The sequence below is a fragment of the Populus euphratica genome, unplaced genomic scaffold (assembly GCF_000495115.2).
Source record: "Populus euphratica unplaced genomic scaffold, PopEup_1.0 scaffold46.1, whole genome shotgun sequence".
NCBI lineage: Eukaryota > Viridiplantae > Streptophyta > Magnoliopsida > Malpighiales > Salicaceae > Populus > Populus euphratica.
This window is the reverse complement of record NW_011499852.1, coordinates 3,294,872-3,317,940: the sequence shown is the minus strand read 5'-3', so window position 1 is coordinate 3,317,940 and position 23,069 is coordinate 3,294,872. Positions and strand designations below refer to the sequence as shown.

Genomic DNA, 23,069 nt, shown 5'->3' with positions numbered 1-23,069 from the left:
CCCCCAAATGAAACTAGGGATTAATATGAATAATTCCCAGTTTGAACTTGTCAAAACGCAAACAAACAATTTACTATTACTAATCATTCGAATAAAAAAAGAGACTATATTTTGAAGAATAATAAGTTAGCCTATGAAGAACAAGAAGATGGGCTCTCTAGAAAAATATAACGGATCTGCAAGATTCAATTCAACAAAAAACAGAGAGAGACAGAGTCCTTGTCAATTAAGGTTCCTCAATAAGACACAACGACAGGGACCAAACACAACAGCTAATCTCAAATTAATTAACACATAAATTCCCTGTCAAATACCAGGTCTCATCAAGCTAAATTATAATTCCATGCGCACAATTAGATTTCAACGACGTCGACCCGTAATTTCAATCGGATCAGCCTGCCACCTCAACCTTCTAGTTTCCAGAAAGCTCCCAATTACCCTCAACTTGGATTTGGTTTTCAGGTTCTCTCATTTTCTTTAAATCTTTAAGTTGAGAAACTACAGCATAACATATATGGGTATTTGAGAGGAAAAAGAGAGAAAAACAAGAAAAAATAACTTTACAAAAATTAGAAGGACAAAATTGAGAAATGAAGATTGTGGGAGTAGAAGTAGAACATTGCTGAATCTATAAAGGCAAAAATACACTTTACTCTGAAAAATGCTAGTTTTTAAGCTTTGAGCAATCATATAGAAATAAATAACGGCTAGCATGTTTTTTTTGTGTTTTAATTTTGTTTTGAAGAAAATTATTACATTTTTATTTTTTTAGATTATTTGTTTAATATGTTGATATTTAGAATATTTTTTAAAAATCATAAAAATATTATTTTGATAAATTTATAAATTAAAAATATTTTAAAAAATAACCTTTACTATATTTTTTAATTTTTTATTAATTAATTAATTAAAGCACAAAAACCCAAAACACCCCTTCAAACACCGTCCAAAGTTTTTACCACAAAAAAACAGAAAATTTGAAAACGAGAGAGAGCGAGGAATGGGGAGACAGAGGTTGCTGAAAAAGGCAGAAGCTGAAACCTGAAAGGCCCTTAGCAATTTATTGCCCAAAATACACACAACACAAGTAGCTAAAGCCTAAAGCTTGCTGGCTTCAATAAAAACTTGGGATCCTCAACAACCCGCTTTCTCCCCCTTCTGTGAAGTAGCATTCGACCACTTCCAGTAACTTGTAGACAAGGATCAGCACCAGAAGTGATGCAAACCGTTTGATTCACTTTCTCTCGTCACCGTCTGATCATTTTCATTTCTTTTTTGTTCCCCTCGCTCTAATCAATGGGAGCCCGCTGCTCGAAATTCTCTCTCTGCTGGTTCCAGTCTCACCTTAAGGCTTCAGTCCTCGAATCCTCCGATCTCGGTAATTCAAGCCCCGTCTCTTCTCCGTCTGTGTTTTTTATTTTTTTTGTAAATGGGGGGTAATGGTTGGGGTAATATTGTCATTCGGTGCAGAAAACGGGGGCAAAAGTGACAGAAATGCATTCCCGAGTTTCACCGAGTTCAGTTTCGAACAGCTGAAAGCAGCCACGTCTGGGTTCTCTTCGGACAACATAGTATCGGAACATGGTGAAAAAGCTCCGAACGTTGTTTACAAAGGGAAACTAGACAATGACCGTTGGATCGCTGTTAAACGATTTAACCGACTCGCCTGGCCTGATTCTCGCCAATTCCTCGTACGTTCATTTTAACATTTTTTTTTTAAATGATTTCTTTATGTTTTGTTGAAATTGTGAGAAGTCATTAATATACTCTTAAGTTGAAAATGGATTTGGTAAAAATGTAATTTAGGAGGAAGCGAGAACAGTGGGGAGTTTAAGGAGTGAGAGATTGGCGAATTTGATAGGATGTTGCTGTGAAGGAGAGGAGAGGCTGCTAGTTGCTGAGTTCATGCATCATGAAACCCTTGCTAAGCATCTTTTTCACTGTGAGCACTTCTTTTCTTTTGAATTTTAATGTATTTGTTTTGGCTGTTGAAATTCTTTCCTTTCATCTCTTATTGTTTGTTTATTGCTAGGAGACCCTTTTTGCCTTTTCCTGATGTTAGCCAAAAATTCCCAACATTGAAAATTAGTTGATCAGATTTGATCAGGGAATATAATGGTATTTAGGGTTAGAGTTGATGAACTTTAACTGGTTTCGTCCTCGTATTCTTTGTTTGAATTCTTGATAATTGGGTCATTACAGGGGAGAGCCAGCCCATGAAATGGGCAATGAGGTTGAGGGTAGCTCTGTACTTGGCGCAAGCTCTGGAATACTGTGGGAGCAGAGGAAGGGCGTTGTATCATGATCTCAATGCCTACAGGATCTTATTTGATACGGTAAGTGTGGTTGTCTGCGATGTAGAATCTTCTCTGTGCTTGGTTCATCCACTGCATTGTGTCGGTCCTAATTTTGGTCCAGCTGTTGACAGGATGGTAATCCTAGGCTATCTTGCTTTGGCCTCATGAAGAATAGTCGTGATGGCAAAAGTTACAGTACAAATTTGGCTTTCACCCCGCCAGAGTACCTGAGAACTGGTAAAGACTGTTCGTGTCTGCATCTGAACTCATGATCACTATAAACTGATATGACCTTTGCGTACATAAATGGACCAGTTACCTCTCAATCTGATTAGTTTTGGGTACCAAGGGCTAGGGAAAAGGTTGAAAATGATTAAATTATTAGAAATGGTTGATGATAAAAATTGTTCCGTTATCCTGGCAGGTAGAGTGACACCTGAAAGTGTAGTTTACAGCTTTGGAACCTTGTTGTTGGATCTTCTGAGTGGCAAACATATTCCTCCAAGTCATGTAAGTTATTTGCTTTTCTTATGCTGTAATAACCCATCTTATTGGTGTCTTGGTCCCTTGTAGTACAGATGAACTATTGTTATTCGCATTGTGATTGATGGTCATTTAAGCATAAAAAACTTGAGGATTTCCTCCACTGCCTGTCTTCTTTTTAGGCACTTGACCTGATTCGTGGCAAAAATTTCCTGATGTTGATGGATTCTGCTCTAGAAGGCCATTTTTCAAAAGATGATGGAACAGAGTTGGTTAGATTAGCTTCGCGTTGTTTGCAGTATGAAGCTCGTGAAAGGCCAAATGCTAAATCCCTTGTCACTGCACTCATGTCACTTCAAAAAGAAACAGAGGTATATAAAATAGTTGGCTTTGCTGTATGTCTTCTCGGAGAAAGGCAGGCATAGTTTTCTTAAAATTAGGCCTGCTTCTGCTGGGTTGAAAAGTTTGTAAATACGCCTTTTTTCTTATCAAATATTGTTTTAGCAGGTCCCGTCATATGTTTTAATGGGCATCCGACCAGAAACTGCATCATCAACTCAGCCATTGTCATTGACTCCTTTTGGTGAGGCATGCTTGAGAACAGATCTCACTGCTATACATGAAATACTGGAAAAGATTGGATACAAGGACGATGAGGGGATTGCCAATGAGGTTTGCCATCTCTTGTTTGTAATTGATGTTTTATTTTTGTTACTTAAAAATGTAACCATATTGACGCCCAAATCAATAAAATAGCAACATTAGCAGTCCGTGTCACATGCATATCAAGAGTGAGCGAGCTGAAGGAAAAGGAAATTTGAGTAGTTTCCGCATTTCATTGCAATAAAAATAAAACAAATAGATAAATGAATTGTTTTTGTTTTGAGTCATGCCACTTTGCCTTGTAATAGTCATAACTATGCCCTTTAAGGCCAGAACAAAGTCCTATTATCTCATGGTCTAACTGTTAGTTTTTCCATACTCAAAAAATGAAAAAAACGTTAGTTTGTCTACCTGTCAATTAAAAACCATGTCTACTGCTCTTAAACCTTTTTTTATTTTGTGTCTGGATCTAAAAATTTCATCCTAGGAACTAGATACCAGGGCCCTTTGGGGAGGAAGTCTTATTATGTTGCTCTGGCCCCATGAATTAACCTGTTTTTTAAATGTTTGCTTAGCTCTTAATTGTCTTCCTCTTTCCTTGCAGCTTTCTTTCCAAATGTGGACTAATCAAATGCAAGAGACCCTGAATTCTAAGAAGCATGGAGATACTGCTTTTCGAGCAAAGGATTTTGCGACTGCCATTGATTGCTACACTCAAGTGAGTTTCCCTTGTTATGTCGAATCTGAAATCTGTGGTTTGGGATGGTTTATTTTCTTATATAGTTACAATCAACCCAACACGATAAATTAGTTCATATTCTGTAGCTATAAATTAGATAAGACTACCCATAGAAACTGACACTATATATCACCGTTATAATTCGTCATTGATAAGTTAGTGTCATTTTGTCTATAGTTAGAGAAGAAAATTTTCTATTGGATTGCTTACAGACATGAAGAACTATATTTTATGAACAAAGAACAAGAGATAAATCTTATCCCTTGATAAAATTTTAATAGTGCGTACATCAAGTTAGGGAAATAAATTGTTCTTGCCAAAGCTCTTAATACCTTGTACAGTTTGCTGCTAGCAGGATAGCACCACTAAATCGAGCCTCTTCCACAGATTTATTGTTAGCATTGAATCTTCTTCTTATAAAATATGGGTTTGAGCTTATCCTCTGCATCCTGATGGCAATAGAACTTTATGTTGGCTTGTGAAAGGAGAGTAAGTTTTCCTCTGTCTTTTGCAGTTCATCGATGGCGGAACCATGGTGTCACCAACTGTATATGCTAGGCGTTGCTTATCTTACTTAATGAGTGACATGCCACAAGAAGCTCTAGGTGATGCTATGCAAGCCCAAGTGGTGTCTCCTGAGTGGTCCACTGCCTCGTACCTTCAAGCAGCTTGCCTTTTCAGCCTTGGAATGGAGACTGATGCACAGGAAACACTCAAAGATGGCACAAACTTGGAAGCCAAAAGAAACAAAAACTGAAGTGTATAGGTCTTTTTTTATTCACTATTTTGATAATTTTGTGTAGGCTCATGTATGTATTCTTGCTTCTCATTTTCTACATCCATATTTTGACCTTGTGTCAAAATTACAGTATTCTTCAATTATTTTTGTTTGAGTGGATAAATTATGCTTCTGCAGTTCAGTTCTTTAATCATGTGTTCAATAGTTGATTAGTGCAATGCGAGATTCATCGGGAACACATCACTGCGATTTTCCTCAAGGCAGGCCCATTTAACACGTCAGTCTTGGAATCCGATCATTCTTGAACCCTATTCATGACCATTTTGGGGGAACATAAAAAGAATAACTGTGGCCAAGACTTGAATTAAAATAAGAGAGACAAACATTTTCGTGGTTGCTGGATCTTCAAAATGCTGTAAGCGGGAAATCTGATCAAAATTTCCTAACAAAATCAAAATGGGATTTGGGAATGTCTGTCATGGACATAACTATATCTCCATAGTACGAGGCATTAAAAAGAAAAACTTAACCATAAAAATAACAGCATAGTACGAGGCATTATAAAGAAAAACTTGACCATAAAAATAACAACCTCCAAACACCTATAAATATTTTTCAAGGCAGAGCTATGAATCGACCCAGCATCAGGACACCTACGAATAATTTTCAAGGCTGTCAAAGCTCTGGAAAATATCATTGTAAGTATATAGATCAACATAACTCCTACGCGTATTAAAGGAAAATGTTATGATTGCCTATAAAACCACATGAAGCACTGAAGTCTTCCTCACTCATCACACAACAATCTCTGCAAACTCTTCTAGATTACTTCGGCTTTCCTCTAAAGTTATTTCCTTTTCCTATTCTCTCAACCCTCTTCTACAGAAGTTTACGAGGATGGCACATTGAAGTGAAAGAGCCATGACAGTACAAAAGCAAATACTACACAAGCAAGCAAGAAATTCAGGAAGCGGTGGCCTTGCCAAAAGCTTCTAGTTTCTGCAGTGGGAATTGATGCTGAGACTGCTGTTGTAGCGGTATCCATGCCATTGTTTGTCTCATTCAAATGCTCGATTGATTCTATGTCAATTGCTAAAACAACATTGCGTGCAATCGAATGACAAATCTCACAGGTCCTGGTACATACCAAGTGAACTAAATAAATAAAGGTGAGAGATAAATACCAGAACATATACGAGACTAATTTTCATGACAAAAGGAACTAATTAGACAAGCCATGATAGTTGCCACAGATTAGGGATTTGAAATGAAAGTTACATGCAAATAAATACTGCTAATTGATCATGTAATATGGATTACGGCAAGCCCTAAAAGGAATATAGCTCATGTAGTTCATCTGTTCAGCGAGTACAACAGCAGAAGGCTTAGAACAACTGGCAACAAATAGATGCCTGGTCCAGATAAAAGGAGGCTAGCTGGCTAACTGCAAACTAGAATACCAGGTAAAAGAGACACCAGAAATGAAAGAGAGAGATTTCAAAATCATATGTCGACAGAACAGTGATTTTTGAAATTTTACCCAGGAACACATTTACAGTTAAAGCCTCAAATTCAAAGCATAAAGAATACCTATTGCGATTGACAAACAAAGAATTTGGTGATAGATTAAGGACTAGAGATACCACTGTATTACTATCAAATAATGGATAATTTATATTGAACCTCCACAATTGCCAGATCCCGTCACTTGTTCCTGCACACAGGTTTTTTTTACACCATTTAACAGTATTCCAGCAAGGAGAAGTAAGATCAACAGAAGATCCTTGCAACCACTAAATGCATGCATCAACAATCACATGTTGGTGCTTGAATTAACAGTTTCGAATGTTCAGTTTTACCAGGTTGTTCTAAGTTCTAGCCAGAAATTTAAGCAATGTTAAATCCACGAGCACACCAATCAACTGTCCACGTCTAATATGTTTAGACATAAATGTGTTAAAGCGGAAACCAAGATAATCCAATTGACCATGTTTTCGGGGTATGGTATCGACCAATTTGCCTGATATAGACACGAGTGACAGATAAACACTGACTGTGAAATGCAACCGTGAGTTTTAAGATTCACAGATATCAGGGGATTTCTACCGTCATTCAGAATACTATGATGCATAAATATTATCTTGTGACGTCAATTATCATTTGTTGCTAACCACATCAGACGAAGAGGAAAGGAAGGAATCTGCATTAGCGATTATACAAATACAAATACTAAGTAGCGCACCCACAAGTAATTATCTTTAATCTAGGTATCAACAAGAGGAGGAGATTCAGAAAGGAGCATTATTTAGATTCCTAGACTTCAAAAAAGTAAAGATTGGCAAGAAATTGTCGGTGTAGCTAGACATTTCATTGGGACTGGTGTCTTAAAGCTGTACTCTTTCAACTTGTAAATAAACAGAATCTCCTTCCACTTTCCCTTTCATTCATCATAATTCTTAACTTCCACATTATGCTTCGTATCCCATAAACTAAGCAGGCAGCAATCTAATATCCAAAATCCTCAACCACTGAACCCCTTGTCCTCTTTGGTGAAAAATAGTTACTATTATCCCTTCACGAAATCCCGCTTTAGTGCATCATTTACACTTTACAGAACTCATCAGGCAACTTTGATAATACTACTAAGAAGCACAAAGTCGATATTTACCATTTCTCACAAACAAAGAAAATTAAACATAATCCAAAATTTTAGCCATCGTACCAACACCGCGAATAAATATTCAAAAAACAAAACAAAACAAAACGGCAAAGTATAATTAACCATATAAAACAAAAACCAGAATTCAACCTTGTACTTACTTGTTTCCCCTAATCCTGAACCAAGCTTCTGCACACTGTTTATGAGCAGCAGCTAAATCATTCTTACAAGAGCAACCCAATTCAATAGGAACGCCCGATTCATGACTGTTACTCTCCAAACCCAGATGGCAAATCCTACAATCTCTCTCCACTTTACTCAAATGCACCTTTATTTCAGGTACCTTATTCTCAATCTCCACCTCCACTGAACAATCAGACACTGAAGACACCCTCCTAGAATCCAAAACCACACCGTCTATGCCCTCAAGTTCAGAGACACAGGCAAAACTGTAATCATCATAAGACCCAGCAGTGGTTGAATAGAACTGAGAGTAGCAAGACCCATTTTCTGCATCAGAAAAAGAACTGATATCACTTCCAGCAACGGAGCGCTGGTGTGTCCCTTGCTCTAAATCCAGGTGGGACATTTCATGAACTGACATTTTAAAGATTGAGACACAGAAACAGTCAAAAGATGGAGTATAAATTTGGCAACTTTTTGGATGGTTTTTAAGGAGTTCGACATAAATTCAAAGGATTCGATGAAGTGGGTATTCTTGGATTAGGTGACAACAACAGCTGCAACTCATTAACGTCACCAAAATCAATAATTTGCAAGAAAAGAAATAAAGCCAGCAATTACAGAGGTAGGAGACTTATTTATGTTGATTATCATTATCAGAGGATGTAATAATAAGACAGAAGGTTGTCCTTTTAAGCTCACAGAGACGAAACACTGGTGTGCTTTTGTTCGTACAGAACTTGTGGTTTGGACCTCAGACAAACTGCAAAGCTACTACAGAGACAAGGGACGTGAAGTGGGTGTGCAGAGAATTTGCAAGGAGATTTATTATTTTCGTTTTATGATAATTAAGTGGCGCTACGCGACTCGAATAAAAGGGAAAAATTTAAATTAGCACTCCAACCATTAATAGATTCTCATTCTAGTCCCCCAACTACTGATCTTATCGATGGTATCTCCCATCTATTGACGGGGTCCTGCCGTTACCAGCTTATATATGTCGTTAAACGTTATCATTAGCCACTACCGAACCCCTTAAACGTTATCAAGCATCTTTTATCTACAGCATTATAATGGATTTACTTATTTTTTTAATTGTGATAATGATTGTTTTTTAAAGAATTTATTAATTTAAAAAATATATAAAAATAATTTGAAGTAAAGAAAAAAATTAAAAAATTGAATTTTTTTTTAAATATTTTGAAACACAAAAATTAACAGCCTCTTAAATCTTTAATTAGTGGAGGTAATTGTTAAGGTTTTGTACTCTATCTCTGTCGAAAAAAGCATATTCTTATAATCTTTCATAGTCATATCGAATAAAAAATCTAAATAATCATGAAAGTGGGTATAGAGGGGTGTGATACTAGCATTTTCTATGTGCATGTATTTCAGCTGCATAAGCTGACATCGCTTAGTGGTAGGGTCCAATTAAGGAAATATCTGCGATGGGTCCGATTGATAAATTTACTAGTTAGGGGATTATATTGAAAATATATTTATAGTTGTTGAACCGATTCAGGTTTATTTAAAATTCATGTCGGAAGATTTGGCGTAACGGAATCTAGGTCCACTATGTATTTGGTACGGTTTGATGGAATCAAGTTACTGTGATGTGCAAGATCAACCTGTCATGTATCGGATGCACGTACCGTTTTCTTCTAACATGAGCACCTTCACTTTTTTTCTTTATTATTATTATTATTATTATTATTGAAGCAAGATTCTAATATTAGAAAATGCTTGTTGTTCTCTAAATTTTTGGCTGTTTTAAATAATTATAATGTTCTTAATCAAGTACACAATTTATTCTCATAATAAAAAATGCACAAATTATTCTCAAAAGTATACAAATTATCCCTTTTAAAGGTGAGTCTCAAAGCCATAGATATTTTATAAATAAGAAAAAAAAACCTTCAAGATTTATGCAATAATTTATGCTATATTTATTGTTAGCTAATGTATGTTAGGTCATATTAATCTTATTGTAAGCAAATAACATAGTGGCACATCTATTATTTTAGATGGATTTTATAACTTATTTTTATAATATAATCAAGTATAAAAAACAACTTTATAAATTTATTTCTCAAAAAGCAATTTATTTTTCCGCAACATAGCCTTAAGTTTAAGACCACCATCACCTTATTTCTAAAGAGTAGTATATTAGATAAGTGGGTCTTGTTGGGGTGTTTGGAACATGTTTTTTGCTTTTTATTTTTATTTTTATTTTTATTTTTATTTTTAAAAAAAGGAGAAGAAGCAAGCGGTTATTAAAGGGTTGATTAAGTGCGTCCTTGTAATTAAACACTAATTATTTAAATTTCAGTTTGATCAATACGCTAATCATTCTCTACGCTTAAGACTGAAATGGGAGTCCTTTTCATGTCACCATTCATTAAAGAAATTGAAAAAGGAGTCCTCGAAGGTCTTTGTTTAACCAATACGCTCCTCAGTTGTATTATTTGCCGTGCAATTCTTTTTGTTTTTTAATGAATAAGAAAAGCAGTGAGTCAGGCAAGGCAGTCTTGAATCGGGCTAAGCTTATATTATATATCATGTCATGTCATTGGATCCATAATCTGCACTGCAAATGTCCCTTTCATTTAGCGGTGGATATGGTGGCGTGCTTCAAGAGAGACGTGAGGCCTTACATGTGATTCGTTTCGCCTGGGACACGAAGCAAGCAGTTGAACAGCACTCGGACGGTGCGGCGCAACTATTTATATAAAAAATATATTATAGATAAAAATAATAAAATTTAAAATTTTCACGGTTTAGTTATTAAAATTATGATATTATAGATAAATTATTTTAATTTAATAATTTAAATTTTTAAATAAATTTTTAATATAAAATTTATTTTATTTTTTAATATAAATAAAAAATATATTTGAATAATGGCTTTGCGTGATCAAATAAAAAGGACAGTAGGAGGAGTAGGAGTCTGGAAGATGAAATATAATTTGGGGGGACGACAGAAACCTAAAGGAGCAAAATTCGAAAGCCGAAGGGTTCGAAAGAGTTAAAGAAAAAGAAAAGAAAAACGGAGACATTAAGATATATAGATAAAGATAGAGCTCGAGGTGGTCTCATCGACGAGGATTTTGTAACGTGCGGCAAACAATGATCGGGCATCCTGGTAGGTGGGTCCGGTCACTACTTGAATCCTCCCACTTCAATATATTTCCTCCCCTAATTTGCTTGCCGCAGGAACATTTTTGGCAAGTGGGAGCAAAATCGCACGCTGGTGCCCTCTTCTGGGCTTGCTCTGTCCAGCCACTGTGGCCAATAGAGGATGCTACTTGATCAACAGAGATATTCATCACCAAGGATTTGGACTCATCCAATAAAATTTCAAAGCAACAAATTATCACCCTTGACACCCACCATGGGAAACTGATGTGTACCCAGATAAATTACTGCTATTTTTATTTTTTAAAAACAACACCCAGATAAATTAATGCTTGTATGTGTACCCAGATAAATTACTGCTATTTTTTTTTAAAAACAACACCCAAATAAATTAATGCTTGTTAAATGGATTAACCTAATCTTTTGTCTGATCTTTTTCAGTGGTCACTTATGCCTTCTCTGGATTAGGTTACCTGACAAAGAGAAGAAGGTTTTGCCAACTTCATCGTGCACTTATACTGACTACAATATATAGATACAAGGTAACTAGATAAGAAATTTAATACATCACTTGAAAGTTGTCAAAATGTTGTCGGAAAGGATTTATACAACTGAGCTAATATTAAGTATTTGTAGGAGAAGAAATAACTTGTGGTGAAGGTTGAGTAACTAGAATCCTAACAGGATCACTAATACCCCCTTGCAAATTAATAAGGGGATTGAACACCTTTAATTTGGACCTCAAGAAAGGAAAACATAGTGCGGTTTATTCCTGGGTGAAAGCATCATATAACTGGTTTTTTGCTGAAATATGACAAGCTGAAATGTCCTTGTTGATGACTTTTTCTCGGATGAAATGGTAATCAGTTTCAACATGATTAATGGGTGCATGAAAGATTGGATCTGAAGCAAGGGCAATTGCACCAACATTGTCACACCATAGAATGGAAGGAGAAGGTATTAAAATACCAAGTTCACGAAACAACATTATAATCCAGTACAATTATGCTGTTTCTAAGGCCATAGAACGATATCATGCTCAGTGCTAGATTTGAATACCGCAGACTGCTTCTTTTCACTCCATGAGATGAGATTTTGACCAATGAAAACACCATAATCACTAGTGGATTTGTGATCATCCAGGTTTCCTGCCTAGCCAGAGTCATAAAAGGCATTTAAAGCAATGAAAGATGGAGTGTAAAGTAAGCCATAGTCAATGGAACCTTTCAAGTAACAGAGAACTCATTTGGAAGCAATCCAATGAGGCTCACGAGGGCTATGCATGAACTGACATAATTGATTAACAGCATTACTGATGTCTAGACAGGTAAGAGTGCAATATTGTAAGGCATCCACTACTCGTCTGTATTTAGTGGCATCTGTTAGCAATGCCCTTTTATAACCAAAGCGATAGTAGAAGAAGCTAGAAGAAGAGCACCAATCATTCTTGTGTTTAATCATTCTTGTGTTTTCAAGTAAATCAAAAATGTATTTAGACCGGGGAAGATGTAGTCTAATATGACTTTGTGCAGCTTGAATGCCCAGAAAGTATGAAAGTTTGCCAAGATCTCTGATACTACAAGAGCAACTCAAGTTGGAGATGAATTCATCAATAATTGTTGTGCTCGCCCATGACAATGATGTCATCAACATAGATTTAAACAAATAGTTTGAAGGTAGGAGTCTGTAAGGTGAATAGACTGTAATAAACAGTAGATTTTGTAAAACCAGCATCAAGTAGATGCTGTGATTGTCTGAAACCAAGCCCTGAGTGCTGGTTTGAAGCCACGCAATGACTTATAGAGTCTGCATACATAATATGGTTTAAAGGCATCAACATAACCATGTGGTTGTTCCATGAATACTTCTTCATCCAAGAAGCCATGCAAAAATGCATTAGAAACATCTAATTGTTTTATTTACCAATTAAAATTGACAACTAATGAGAGAACAATACAAATTATAGATGGTTTGATAACGAGGGAGAAGGTTTCATGATAGTCTAAACCATACTCTTGATCAAAACCTCTGGCCACCAACCGTGCTTTGTAACGACCAACTTTTCCATCCGGAGTTCTCTTAATTTTAAACACTCATTTGTCTATGATAATGTGTTTGTCTAAAGGTCTAGGACAAAGAGTCCATTTACCATTAGATATCGTAGCGTCAAATTCTTTACTCCTTTATACTATCCAGGTTGGTTGAGAAATGGCTGCACTATATATAAAAGGAAGGTTCCTGCTCATTAAAAAGACTGAAAAACTTCTTGAGAGGATGATGTGTGGTATATAACACCTTGTAATCTGGAAAATTTTTAGGCTTGGAATGACTAATTTTGGATCGCGTAACACCAGATGAGGTGTTGGTGCAGAAGACAGTACAAGTTTACATTGGTTACGAAAATTAGAAGATAGGTACTTAGCAACAAAAGATGATGATATTGGTAAAGTTGTAGGCTCTAAAGATAGTGTAGGAAGCAGATTGACGGAAGATTGTGCGTGAATATAATCAGAAGATCGTCTCATATCAGGCAGGATATGTAGGATCAAACTTTGTAGATAAAACATTAGGAAACAAAGCATTTGAAACAATTGAATGAGATAACGTGAAGAAATTACCAGCAGATGGAAGTACTATTTTGAGCGTTGGAGAATGAATCATTATTCCTCGCTGGAAATATGTTTTTATAAAAAATAACATGACGTGTATATATATATATATATTGCAATTCTAGACAATGATATCCCTTTTGGTTATTGGAAGAGCAACCAAAAGTTCATAATATGGAATAATTTGGAGATTTATCATGTAGAATATTAATGATAACAGTAATTATAAATTCAAAATTCAACTTTTTTATTTAAAATTATTTTATAATCCAATAAACTAATTATTATTTTTACACAAATAAATTCAATGTTGTGCTAAAATGGAAATTAAATAATCATATTAACAACAAATAATTAATGTCCAACTAATTATCTATTATTTATTTAATTCAAACTTATTTAATCTAAATCAATATCTTTTAATTATTATCAATTCTAAAAAAATTCAATTTTCTCTAAATCTTTAACTTAACAATAAAATAGATAAAATATGATTGATACTAATTAAATAACACATTATTTCTTTTATTATAACACACCACACCAACAATAAAATAGATAAAATATGATTGATATTAATTAAATAACACATAATTTCTTCTATTATAACACACATGTATTATAAAATAAAACTAGATTTCATCAAATTATAAATAATTCAATTTTTCTTAAATCTCAAATAAACCTTAATGTACATACAAATCATACAACAAAATTCTCTAGAGATAAATTGTAAAACACTTAAATATACAAGCAAACTATAAATAATATAAAATAATTTCAATAAATTAATCTAAAAAATAAATAGGTAACGTAAAAATTAAATAGATTTGTTTATTTGAGGTAATGAATCTTTAAAAAAAATTTAAATAAGATAGGAATGCTGACAACACTGAGTGTTGATTGGATTTGTGTGTATTGGATCAGAAAAGGAGAGAGGTTAACGTGAATTATAACACTTTTAAAATTACCTATATAATTTCTAATGAAAAATGACATAGAATATCCTTACAGGTATTTCTACCGGAATATAATATTGTTTTATATTGTCAACACAATATTTATTTTTATTCCATCTATAATTCTATTAATAATTACTAACAGAACAACTTTCATCGCCGACTTCCATTAAACATTACTGATGAAACATTTTCAATCATAATTCCGTAGTTATTCATAAAATTTATGCTAGAGGAAATATAAAAGAGAGTTGTTGTATAACATAATTCACAAATGTTGTCTCCTTTCATTATCCCAGCATCAGCATCTTCATGATGCTCTGTTATCTTAAAGCAGCACAAAGGAAGAACAGTCTCTGTCATGTCTTTTGAACTAAAAACTAAAACGTCAAACCTCCGAAAAGTGCAGACCAACAGCTGGAGATGTTCAAACTTTAAACTTGTACCCTTTCAGTGCTTAAGAAGGCAACGCGCTCAGATTATTGTATATACCTCAATACTGTTGACATTTTCTGGTAAGCAATAGCGGTATTCTTCCATTAGTTTACAGCCCAGGGCTATAATTATGAAATCATTTTCTTTTCTATATCAAGATATGTATTTTCAAGTACGCAAAATTAATTAGCACTTTATGCATATCATTAACAATCCCAAATCACATGGATGGGTTTAATGATAATGATAATGATAATAAAAGAAATAAAAATAAAATAGAAAGAATAAATAATTAAGAAATAAATAAGAAAGAGAGAGACATCAACCCTCTCGATATCAGTCCTTTTCTTCTATACCTGTTAACAGCTGAACTAGACATTTTTTGGTAATCTTATTCTTTCCTCCTCACGAAACTTCCTTACAACTTATTTAATACGTGCATTTATACATGCTAACATTAAAGTAATTGTGTCACAGCTACATCGTTACTATGGATTAATTGCTTTTCGCCTTTTCTGGTTTGTCTCGATGAACAAATATATATTAGGATATATAGAGTACCAATTGCTTAATAGTTTAGCACAAACAAGTCAAATTTTGACGCTTAAATACCAAATTTCAAACTTCATATATATATATATGATAATGACCAAGTACCAAACCTGCACGTTGTGCTCTTGCCGATCTCCTAATTAAGACGCTAAACGAGTGAAGAATTTAATTATTTAGTAACTTATTTTTTAAAATTTTTATTTAGAAATGTATTAAAATAATATATATTTTTATTTTTTTAAAATTATTTTTAATATTAGCGTATTGAAATAATCTAAATATAAAAAAATATTAATTTAAAGTAAAAAAATAAAAAAATTCTTTCAAAAATATTTTAAAATACAAAAATAATTAGTCATTTACGTTTGTTAATTTTTAGATTGTCCCAATCTTCTAGTCCATGTTTTGCTTCTTACGTAATCTGTAATGTTGCTATCACCCAAAAAAAAGATTCCATAAATGAGAAGTAATTAACATTAAAAAAACTAAAATAGATTATGATTTTTCAACGGTTACACTCAGTTGCAACGTATACTTCATTTTTCATGAACAACAATTTTATATGTTAATTTGTAAATAGATTTCTGTAATTTATAAAATTTTTATTTTGATCAACAAACTTTATTTCTATTATATTTCAATTAATAAAAATTGAAAGAGAAGGGAGGGGCCAGGAAAACAGAGAGGAGAAAGAACTTTTACCGATCATATTATTAAAAAAAAGAATTTTGAAATGAACTCTAGCGATATGAGTCTTTTCGATCATCACCAGAATATCAACGGAGAAAATTAAAAAAATGAGGTCTCGTCTGCTTTTTCAAACGATTCATCGTTTAGGGGCTCTTATATATTTTTTAAATTGTTCAGGGGCATCTCTAGCCTGGTAGTGTGTGGGCTTTGGCAACCCACCAGCTTGCCCACCCCCACTCCCATTTATTTTTTGTTTTCCCCCCTTTAAGTTCTTATTTTATTTTTGTTTTGGATTTTATTTTTTTGTTAACACCCTATATTTTCCTTTAGTTTATAAAAAAATTATTATAATATATTTTCATATCTTTAAATTTCTGCATAAATGAAATTAAGTTAAACTTTTATCCTAAAAATCTTAATACAATGTTTGCTAACAAAAAATTATAACCATGCATATTCAAGTTTCATTTGATTCGATGTGATTGATTTAACAAATAAAAAAATAAAAAAATGTATTTTTATGTGAATCGAGAGTTTTTATAATAATTTTGTATTTTTGTGTTTATTTTTTTTAATGTGAGGTGATGTGTTCATAGAAGGTTCCAAAATTAAAAAAATTAATTACATAATGTTGAGGTATTTCAACAATTCACATGGTATTGCTTTGTATTAAAATTTAATGGATTTAAAATTTCTTATTTCAAAATTAATTGAAATTAATTTCACTCCTTGATTTCAAATTACTCAATATATAGGGAATGGGCGCTTTAAATTTAAGGAAACTTGTGTTTTGTTAAATCTCATATTTAAAGGATAAAAAAACTAAGTAATTAATCTATTTTATAATATTTGTTTTAAACAATCACAATATTAATTTATCTTAGACAATGCCCCCACAGCTAAATGAGGAAACATCTTCTAGAAAGAAATCGCTTTGAAGAATCAAAGAAAAAAACACTCTCAAAGATGACCAATTTTTACTTTTCATTTCATTATTCATTTAATGGTATTTTAGAAATTTCTGATTGGTTTTGGAGGATTACATTTTTTTAGTATTTTGGAAGTTATTTTGGAAATTTTATTTTTTTTCGTTTTGCATTCTTGATTTAAGTCTTTAATTAATAGAGACTTTCTAGAAGCATTGGATGCCAAACACAAGTGCTCCATGATGATATAGATGCGAAATATTATAATTTAAGATACTCATCCGACTTTTCAGAGAAATTCTTATTTTTTCTGTCGTTATCGAATTCGTGAACTTGATTGGTCCTTTAAGTTGTAGAGTAGTTTTATCAGGCTAAACTATTAACTCATTATGGAGCACAAAATACAAACAATATGCATCATATAGTACAAGGAATTGATTTTTATAAACTTAGATGTGATATTATGGATAAGTTGATAAAAAATATGTACTTACTTATTTTATTCTTAAAAAATAATTATATATTGAATATGAAATGAACTTTTTTTATTACAAGTATCTAAATAATATTAGATATAAGTTAATTACACCCTATAATAATAGTATATAGCATATACGAGTAGTAAAAATGTAGAATTTTTAATGATAGTGAATATTATTAAAGAACTGGATGATTGAACTTTGCTAGTATAAGTAGTGTTTGATATTGTGGTTGGAAAATGTAAGTAGTGTTTGATATTGTGGTTGGAAAAAGATTTTAAAATTTTTTTTTTATTATTTTAAATTAATATTTTTTGATGTTTTTACGTTATTTTAATATGTTGATATAAAAAATAATTTAAAAAATATTATTTTAATATTTTTGAAATGATAAACACTTTAAAAAACAATCACTACCACTCTCTCAAATACCTTATAAGTTTTGTGTGTTATAGTAATGGATAATATGACTTAACAACTAACCATTCATCACGTATTTTATCTCAAATTTAATACTTTAGGCTCTATGCTCCATATAAAAATCTGACTTGAAACTAGGAAAGTAAAACGATTTTAAAGCAATAGAATAGGACTGAATTTCATATGATTGAAGTACATTAGAAATTAAAAAAGAAGATAATATTCCATGTTATATTAACCATTGGTACCTTGGTTCTGATCGATATAAAAAACATGGAGGAAGAAGAATATATAATTTCAAATAAAGTATTGTTTTGCTCCGTTTTTCTCTCTTCGACATGACTTCCTTTCCTTACTTTGGCTAGTCACAATGCAACATTTTTTTTTCAATAATAACTTTTGCTTATTAAGGTGTTGGAATAAAAAAGAGTATTGCTTTAATGATTTTATCTTTATAGTTGTGCTCATGCTCATGCTTCGTCACTGTCAATGAAAAGAGAAAATGATTTTATCTTTATAGTTGTGCTCAAGCTCATGCAAAAATAATGGCTACTCTCTCAATTGTATATGCTTAAAGTTGAAGATAATTTTTGCATGAACTTTTCCATACAACTTTTTCTTAGAGCTATTAGAGATTTTTTTAAATTTTTTTTTCAATTCAAATGTTAATATGTTTGAAATATCTCAACAAACTACACAATTTTTATAGAGTTTGAATCTCTATTTTTTAATTTTTTATTGTGACTAAATGTTTATGATGAATAATTATATGATATATTTACAATCATGCTATCTTTAAAGCTAAAGAGATAATAAAACGTTATATATTTGCAAATTATTTGATAACTAATACTTTAGACATTACCATAAAATTATAAAATACTAATAAAATATTTCATCAGTATTTAGTGAAGATTCTATTTGCATGAAAAAAATATTAATGAAAAGCCATCATCGAAAAACATGTTGTTAAGCTTTTTATTTCATCAATGCATTCAGTCGGTAACTCTATCACTATTTAATCTCCTCGTATAAATGTCGGTCGGTGATTTCATTGATTAGTTGCTAATTTTTATGTGGAAATATCAAGGAATCATCAATGAATAGTTTTGTTTCGTTAGAGATTGCAATTTTTATTTTTATTTTTGTATATAGTGATCACCGACCTAACAATAATTTGCACAATAAACCACAACAAAAACAAATCTCCAAAACACAATTTACTAATATAAATTTCACAATTCATTTAAATAATTCTTAAAAATAAGATAAACAATATTTCATACACAAATATTTTTTAAACAAATGTAAATAGATATGAACAACACATTAAAATTTTTATAAAGGTGGAGGGGGAGAGAGGAAAATATCCTAAACTTAAAGGTTCAAGAAGAGAAGAAAAATGTATATACATCACTTAATTAAGCTAAATACAACATATTTTTTATCTCTTATTTTTTGTCTCGTACTTTATATTTTAATAAATAGTTGTTCTTGAACCCTTTTCAAAACAATCTCATTAAAGCCCCCTTGATACATAGTTTGAGCCAAAATATTATGTGGCCTATATTTGAAACGGTGCGGCCCATCCTCAATTCTTAAGCTTATGCATAAGCATACCGTAAATTTGATTCCTATTAAGTTTATCATTGGCAATAACCTCCAACCATACTTAAGGATCACAAGAAAGTTGAGTGGAAGTGTCTTTATCTAATTTTACAACCATGCAAGCGTTATACGTTTTCTATAAAAGAAAGTTAAATTTTTAAATTAGATAAGGAAATTTTAGATTATTGATACAAACAAACAATCTTAAACCAATGATAACTATTAAAAAAAACTTAAAATGAACACTTTTGCTCTTTTATCGATAATTTTTTTCTCCTATGTCCTTATATCACCCTTCTTTATATGAGTTTACTTGTAGCTTCCAAGGTGCTTGTTTATTTATGAGCATCCAAATAGATTGTTTTTATTGTAAAATAAATAGACTGTTCAAAGTCATACAAATAAATATGTGATTAGAACCAGTGGCAGAGTCGAGATTTTTTAAATTAGAGGGTAAATTACTAATAAATATTTGATATTATATGCTATATAGACATGTGTTATATAAAAAAATTAATTTGAAATACACACACACACACACACAACTCAACTCAAGTAAAATTAATTTAAGGATACTTTTAAAATAAAAAACTTACATTATAATTGTTCTCTTTGAGATTTTATATTTTTAAAACTGCTTCTTAATGATTTTATTTTTAATCTTATTAAAAATATCTTTCTCAATATATAAAACAAATTTTCATTTATCTATTTCTAAATATTCTAAAAATTAGAAAAGTTCTTGGCAATAATTTTATGCTGACATATGGTACATAATATCTAAAATCATAGCCTAAAAGGATTGTCATAAATTGATGTTATTCTTGTTGACTTGTTGTTTTGTAGAAGTGGATTAAACATAAGTATTAAATGTTTTCCTTTTAATTTATCTATCATGTCCCTAATTTTTTTTTGTTTTGTACTTCATTTTTAATCAATAGTAAATTCATCACCATTATTTTTCATATAAAATTCATAACAAAATAAATATCAATTCATCAAAACTCATTTTAATTTATATCAATTAGCATATAATATTACCACTCGTATATTAATTTAACAAACCTATAAATTAGTATAAACCACAACATTTTCAATAACTAATTATAAAAAAAACAAAACTAAAATTAGATAATGAAACAAATAAAAAAGATGAAGAAAATTTCCCTAAAACATAAAACATAAGAGTTTACTTGCTTAACTAATTAATAGCTTAGGACTTGAAGATATATTTTGTAGAAAAGAGAGAGGTGGGGACAATAGTGAAAAAAAAAAAGAGTTTGGATCAATTAGTAGCTAGCAAAGAAAATTAACCACGTAAAACTATTATATTAATATTTTAATATAAAAAATACTTAAAAAAAAAAGATTAAGAGGCAATTGTCCTTCTTGATTCATTGTAGCTTTGCCTTTGATTAGAACTTCAAAAAAAAAATATATATATATAATAATAAGCTCTCACTAGGTGCTTTGCTTGATTAATAAATGAAATCTCTCCTCCAATATATTTGCTCATTGAATCATGTGTTTTTTTTTATTATTTTATGTACCACATCGTAAGTTTTTGTAAAGTTTTTTAAAGCCAAAATTTTTTGATACAATGCCCAATTATTTTTTGTGACATATCTTGGTTTATAGCTTTTTCACATCTCTACATCATCTTAGTCGACCTTTCTAATTACTTGTTTATAAGCATCATATAAAAAAACATGCAAGCTAGTATAAAAAATATTAAATAAAAAAATAAAAAAATAAGTTTACAATAATATAATATTAGTTAATTTAAGCTTATCTATATGCACTGTAGTTTTCCTATACTTTCCTAAGTTTTCCTATACTTTCCTAACAAGCGCTCCATTGCTCTCATCTCACCAAAACTTTTTTTTAATTAATTTTATATATTTATTGGTTTTTAAAATTTAAAAAATTAATAACTCTAATTATAAACTATTTATTTAACCTTAAACTTTCTCCACCAAGCACATCTTATACTTTCCCAACAAGCGCTCCATTGCTCTCATCTCACCAAAACTTTTTTTTAATTAATTTTATACATTTATTGGTTTTTAAAATTTAAAAAATTAATAACTCTAATTATAAACTATTTATTTAACCTTAAACTTTCTCCACCAAGCACATATGTTATACATTTGTTCAGGATGAACATGAAATTGACTATATTAAAACAATGATTCTTTAATTGATCATATTTTTATAGAATTGATGGAACAAGTAACTTTAATATTAGTAAATATGAAAATTAATTTTAAAAAGTTATTTTCATGTAACTGCAAAACTTAAAATAAAGCAATACAAATAAATAAATCTTCTGCTATAATTTTGCATGTAATGAGGTTTATCAAATAAATGATGTTTTTTTTATTATTTTTATTTGTTGAGTCTTGGTTGATAACTTATATAATAAGTATCTTTTTATAATCATCACTCGCATTTGCAACCACTTGCACTACTACATGATGAAGCAATAACATTTTTGTTGGATTTTGATCTATTTCTTTTTAAACATATGATGGAAACAATAAATATAATGACAACAAATAAAAAAAAAACACATGCTTTTAAACATTCATAGGATCAAAATTTCTATAAACCCAATCCAGTAGTGTATACGTTTATGAGAAATTATAAGAAGAGTAAAGTTAATGTATGGTTTATCGGCTCACTTTGGTGAACTAAAACACAATCATTTAAGAAATCCTATTGAGTTGTCTCAAATGAAATATCTTAATAGTTGTTCAAGAAAGTTTTTAATTTATCTATTCTAAGAACAATTATTTTGCTAAAAATATTTATTTTTCAAAATAGTAAAAACAAAATCAGGATGCATATTAATAAAAGATAAAAATCTAATGATAGGAACATAAACCTAATCCATTGATGCAAGATAAGGTAGGGTTGAAAGTCCATTTAACTTTCACAACTTTTTTGTACCATCATAATTCTACTTTCAATGCTTTTATATTAATTTTGAAAGTTATAAATTTTATATAATTAACATTCCGAAAGTCCCACAGTACAAACCAATTTCAATTGACAACCGGTTTGATAAATTGCCTCCTCTTTCAAGCAAATGCCACACGGGAAAACGATATTATAAAGTGTATAGAATTTATGAGATTGTAAAGTGATGGTATTATAAAATTTATAGAATTAGCTAAAGAAAACTAATTACTCATTTGGCTATTTTTACCTTTCATGATGCAAATTCATTGGTGTCATAAACTAATTTCTTGCTTGGCACATAAATAATTGCCCTATACACGAATACGACTAAAATATATTTTCTCAAGATTCTTGTCTGTACAATTGAATGTCACAAAAGCCAATTACCATAGCATAATTTTTAATTTTTGGCACCATTCTTATTGCTTGTTGAGATGCCCAATCGAATAATTTGTCGTCAATGTAAATTAGAATATACATTTATTTAAAAATATTCCATTATATTTATGTTACATTCAATATTTAAATATCTTTATAAATGTAGTTAATGAGATATAAATGTATCACTTAAATAATAAATTAAGAGCCA

At 31.3% G+C, this 23,069-nt stretch overlaps 2 protein-coding genes across 2 annotated transcripts; one reads left to right on the top strand and one right to left on the bottom strand.

Moving 5' to 3' along the window:
* Positions 1–955: 955 nt before the first annotated feature.
* Positions 956–5,051, top strand: LOC105121991 (probable serine/threonine-protein kinase At5g41260). The gene is made up of 10 exons (XM_011020885.1): positions 956–1,378; positions 1,471–1,691; positions 1,807–1,942; positions 2,203–2,336; positions 2,429–2,534; positions 2,722–2,807; positions 2,963–3,151; positions 3,288–3,452; positions 3,988–4,101; positions 4,637–5,051. The coding sequence occupies exons 1-10, from the start codon at positions 1,297–1,299 to the stop codon at positions 4,877–4,879; spliced, it is 1,476 nt and encodes a 491-aa protein (XP_011019187.1). The 5' UTR covers positions 956–1,296; the 3' UTR covers positions 4,880–5,051.
* A 398-nt stretch (positions 5,052–5,449) lies between these two features.
* On the bottom strand, positions 5,450–8,533 carry LOC105121990 (uncharacterized). Its single transcript, XM_011020884.1, has 2 exons — positions 7,682–8,533; positions 5,450–5,997 (listed from the first exon to the last, which is right to left on the bottom strand). The coding sequence occupies exons 1-2, from the start codon at positions 8,122–8,124 to the stop codon at positions 5,751–5,753; spliced, it is 690 nt and encodes a 229-aa protein (XP_011019186.1). The 5' UTR covers positions 8,125–8,533; the 3' UTR covers positions 5,450–5,750.
* Positions 8,534–23,069: the final 14,536 nt, after the last annotated feature.

What these genes read in the sequence shown, in the direction of transcription:
- LOC105121991 (XM_011020885.1), top strand. Translation starts at nt 1,297, where the DNA reads ATGGGAGCCCGCTGCTCGAAATTCTCTCTCTGCTGGTTCCAGTCTCAC. An exon ending in CTGATTCTCGCCAATTCCTC is followed by an intron (nt 1,692 to 1,806) that starts GTACGTTCATTT and finishes AATGTAATTTAG; the next exon opens with GAGGAAGCGAGAACAGTGGG. An exon ending in AACATATTCCTCCAAGTCAT is followed by an intron (nt 2,808 to 2,962) that starts GTAAGTTATTTG and finishes TCTTCTTTTTAG; the next exon opens with GCACTTGACCTGATTCGTGG.
- LOC105121990 (XM_011020884.1), bottom strand. Translation starts at nt 8,124, where the DNA reads ATGTCAGTTCATGAAATGTCCCACCTGGATTTAGAGCAAGGGACACAC. An exon ending in TTCAGGATTAGGGGAAACAA is followed by an intron (nt 5,998 to 7,681) that starts GTAAGTACAAGG and finishes GGTATGTACCAG; the next exon opens with GACCTGTGAGATTTGTCATT.